This window comes from Watersipora subatra, chromosome 10 (genome assembly GCF_963576615.1).
Source record: "Watersipora subatra chromosome 10, tzWatSuba1.1, whole genome shotgun sequence".
Lineage (NCBI taxonomy): Eukaryota > Metazoa > Bryozoa > Gymnolaemata > Cheilostomatida > Watersiporidae > Watersipora > Watersipora subatra.
In genome coordinates, this window is record NC_088717.1 from 10,944,792 (window position 1) to 10,948,915 (window position 4,124).

Genomic DNA, 4,124 nt, shown 5'->3' on the forward strand with positions numbered 1-4,124 from the left:
ATTCTGATAAAACAACCTTGAGGTATAGCAAGCTGTTTACAGACGCTAAAAGTTATTGATTAGTCAAGCTGATTGATTACTATAAACTAACTGTGATATATATTCAACTAAATACCAACATGATAATTCTAAGTGAATCAAGCTTTAGTGCAAACCAATGAATAAATTTAAACATAACTTGAAACTGCTTAGTATGTAAACAGTGCTAGAAGTTGCGTTTGTTCTATGAATAGGGATATTAATGCAGTCTGTTAGTCAATGCTATGATCTTGGAAAGGTAAACTAGGTTTGAATGATTGTGTACGTATGATTAGTATGTTTTGCTGGGCTTTTGGTAAACTTTACATTTACATGTTGGTGAACCACATTTACACAAAATATATTCTTATGCTGCACAAAGAGGTGACTGGTTTTAAGTGGAGAAGTCCCTGTGAGTCCTTTACACTAGTTGCAGTAGTGAAATCTTTGTTATCCCAATCCTGCACAAACCAGCAAACCTCTGAATGAACTTCCTGTGACTGCCTTAAAAGTGGCAGTATGGAAAAAACATAAAGAGATTAAGGAACACGAAGTGAGACACTATGCAGATTGGTGGTAGCTGAGAGGGGTTTAAAGTAGCAGTCTGCCTGTAAACCTCTTAGGAAGTTAGTTCACAGAACTAGTAGCATATTGAACACTCGCCTTTAAAGTGGCAAAATCATCTCTAGCCACTCCCAGGCTACCTTCTAGCTAGGCAAATCAGACAGCTGCCTTAAAAGTTGTAGTCTCAGGAGTGCCTGGATAAGACCCTAATGTCCCTAAGAGCAGAGACAGTGCAGAGACTGATGAGGGAACAAGCATCGGTTTGTTCACACTTGCTTAGCTATTTTATCCCACAAACGCTAGAGGGCTGATCCAGTTCCTAATTGACATTCAGCTCGCGAAGCAAAAAGTTTTTTGACTCAATTTTTGAACCACGCATAGTCAAATAGAGAAGGAAATAGCCCTATTTTATTGGCTTATGATACCCTACTACTGTTTTATGGAGTGATCCAGCTGCCAGTACAGTTACAGATGTGAAGACGGAAAAAACCGTTGTGACGAACCGCATCAACAAAGATGCTACCTTGTTAGGTAGCATCTTTTAGTATCTTTTGGTAAAATCTTAGGTATCTAGTAGGAAATCAGAACTTGTATAGCAATTACCACCTACTTGGATTAACAGAAGTCATGGAACAGCTTTTTAATTTTTATGCAGTAGTATAGATCTATCAAATGTTAAAGCTCCATTACTAAATAAAATACTTCAGTCGTGGTTTTGGTGCATCTTACAACATTTAAAGATCAAAAAGGTTGGTTGTGCTAGCTAGTGAGAGTACTCACAACAGTAGTATATAGAGAGCAGATCTACACACAAAAGTGACGGATCCAGCGGGGGGATAGAAAAAGGGGGTTGTGAATTAAATTGGCTAGGGGTGTAGATTGAATCGTGTGGAGTTGAATGAGATGTTGGGGTTTGGGGGGAAATTGTGGTGTAGAGTAGGGGGTTGAATTCGAGGGGTTACGGATCCGCTCCTGGCGTAATCGGCGGATTATCTGTGGATGAGTCATCGGATTAGCGGGGGATGAGTCATCCGATTGAACGCGGATTATCGCGGGATTAGTCGGGGGAATCGTCGCGGATTAGTCGGGCGAATCGTCGCCGATTATCGGTGGAATAGTGGGGGTGAATATCTGGGACATCGAGGGCTGGATGGTTTTCCGGAGTGGATCTCGCGGATTATCGAGGAGAGCGAGAGATTACCTAGCGGATGAGTGAGGGGGTTAATATCTGGGACACCGAGGGGTTGATTTTCCGGAGATTGTTATATATTTGGTTGAATGAGAGATAAGTTTTTATTATAAAATATAAACTATAAATGTTACAAAAAATTCAAAATCATTCTGTCATTCGTTTTAAAAAGGAAAGTTTTGGAATACATCTTTCTTGAATTTCATTCAATCCCAATTTTCTTCTTCTTCTTTCATTGTCGAATGAGAATGAACTGTCTACAATCAAAACATACATTATTTTTAGTGAGATATAGTAAAAGTAAGACATACAATCAGATTAGATCATTCATTCAAACTAAAAATCAAATATAATGTAATACTTACTGAAGAAGAAGAAGATCCATCCTTTTTCTGAATGGAATCTTCCTGTTGAGATACGGGAGCCTGCAATTGCAATGATTACAGTCAGGATGGATTACTATAACCTTGCTGAGATAGTAGACTCTACATTCACAATGGACTCCAACTTAAATTGTAAATTTCAATTGCATTAGTCATCGAATCATAGAATGATATGCAAGATGTAATGCAAACAGAATAGGATATGCAACCAGCTAGAGTAGGACATACAGACAATAAGAAAAACAAATATGTTACATCACATAGTCAGACTAGGACACACAGACAGAGGAGGATATTCAGTTAAAATAAAGAAATAAATATAATGTACTACTTACTGAAGATTCAAATTCATAAAGCCTTCTCCGAAAAGGACTATATTTAGTTCGGTGATGCCCAGGATCCTACAATTGCATTGATTATAGTCAGAGTAGAACATGCAGACAAATTAAAACACAGTCAGGTCTTACTTTGAATTTCAATTCCAACTCCTTTTGTTTTAAAGTGGAGTTATACAAAATATTAATTACTGTTTTCACAGATTGATACTCATTTTAACATTCCTACATACCAATTGGAGTGAATTTTGTTGAATGTATTTGATCTTTAGTTACATGTTTTATCATTATACAACGATATTAGACGAAATAAATATAATGTAATACTTACTTTTAAAGTCAATGTAACATCGAAGTTACGAAAGAACTCCTCTCTTTGCTGCTGCATGACCAATGATTTCTACAATAATTTCCAAATTACTTTGTATAATTTAATTGTTTCATTTAAGCAAACCCTATAATTCGAAATATATTTAATATGTAGTTTATATTCTCGAGTTTCCTTTAACCCTTTCACTGCCGAGCATGTACAAATTTGGGTATTTGCCAAGTACCAGCCATTTTACCGAAAATTGCCGATATTGCTTCATGGTATGTAAACAGTATTTTTTCCAATTTCAATCTCTATTCAGAACAATTTTATTACATATTTTAATTTGCTAACATTGTAGCCATCATTGCTATGCAAAAATTCAACGAATCTATACTTTGTGCGATGATAAAGCTGTGTGATGCTATGATCGATGCGAAGCTAAAACGATCTTCCGTGTTTCTTACTCTCACAAAATTATTACTTTCACTACTCTCAGAGACAGTGCTGCTGCTTTAACTATCTGTATAATCACGAAAATCTGAATCTGAAATGGCTATAATGCCATCAACATTACTAATTACCTGTTTTCTGACTCGCGCGCGGTAATTAATGAACTCACACAAAAAATGTTCGTTATAAAATTAGAAGTTCTCTAACAAAAGTTTGAAATTGATTCGTTACTTTAGGTTAATTTTATAAACAAATCTTCAGACAACACTGTCAATTTCATAAAAGTCTGAAAGACCGTGGGTTATGCTGTCAACGAATAATAAAATGAGGTAACTACGCAATGGCTGGGAAAGTCGCATTAATGCGTCTACGGCAGTGAAAAGGTTAATCAAAAATATAATTTAGTAAAATATTATAATGTAATACTTACTTTCTTTTGAAGCTTGATCTTGTTTCGAAAAGCCTTCTGTTTTTCAGGATCTACCTCTCTACCCCAAGGGCAGTAGCCCCATATCTCCACACACGTGTCGATGCAATTTGTCTGAGTTAGGAGTCTATCCACGTTTTTGTCTCGAGCACACATTGTAAACTATTATAAATAAAATGAGATGAAAAACTTATTCTTTCTCGTTGCTTATATAGTAAGTAGAAGCAATGTTATGGTTCATTAAATTTGTGTAATTTATGTTCACAAAATTGTAAAATCAGCTAAACAGTTTTCGCGAAATTCACTTTCGCGAAATTCAATTTCGCGAAAGTTGACTATATAATATATATGTGTAATTTCGCGAAATCCAATTTCGCGAAATCCAATTTCGCGAAATTCACTTTCGCGAAATTCACTTTCGCGAAAGTTGACTATATAATATATA

The 4,124-nt window shown here is 35.8% G+C and overlaps 1 protein-coding gene across 1 annotated transcript; it reads right to left on the reverse strand.

Moving 5' to 3' along the window:
- Nucleotides 1-1,571: 1,571 nt before the first annotated feature.
- LOC137406476 (uncharacterized) lies at nucleotides 1,572-3,860 on the reverse strand. The gene is made up of 5 exons (XM_068093060.1): nucleotides 3,683-3,860; nucleotides 2,821-2,889; nucleotides 2,490-2,555; nucleotides 2,137-2,196; nucleotides 1,572-2,028 (listed from the first exon to the last, which is right to left on the reverse strand). Exons 1-5 carry the CDS (start codon nucleotides 3,833-3,835, stop codon nucleotides 1,978-1,980), a joined length of 399 nt encoding a protein of 132 aa, XP_067949161.1. The 5' UTR covers nucleotides 3,836-3,860; the 3' UTR covers nucleotides 1,572-1,977.
- Between the last annotated feature and the right edge of the window lie 264 nt (nucleotides 3,861-4,124).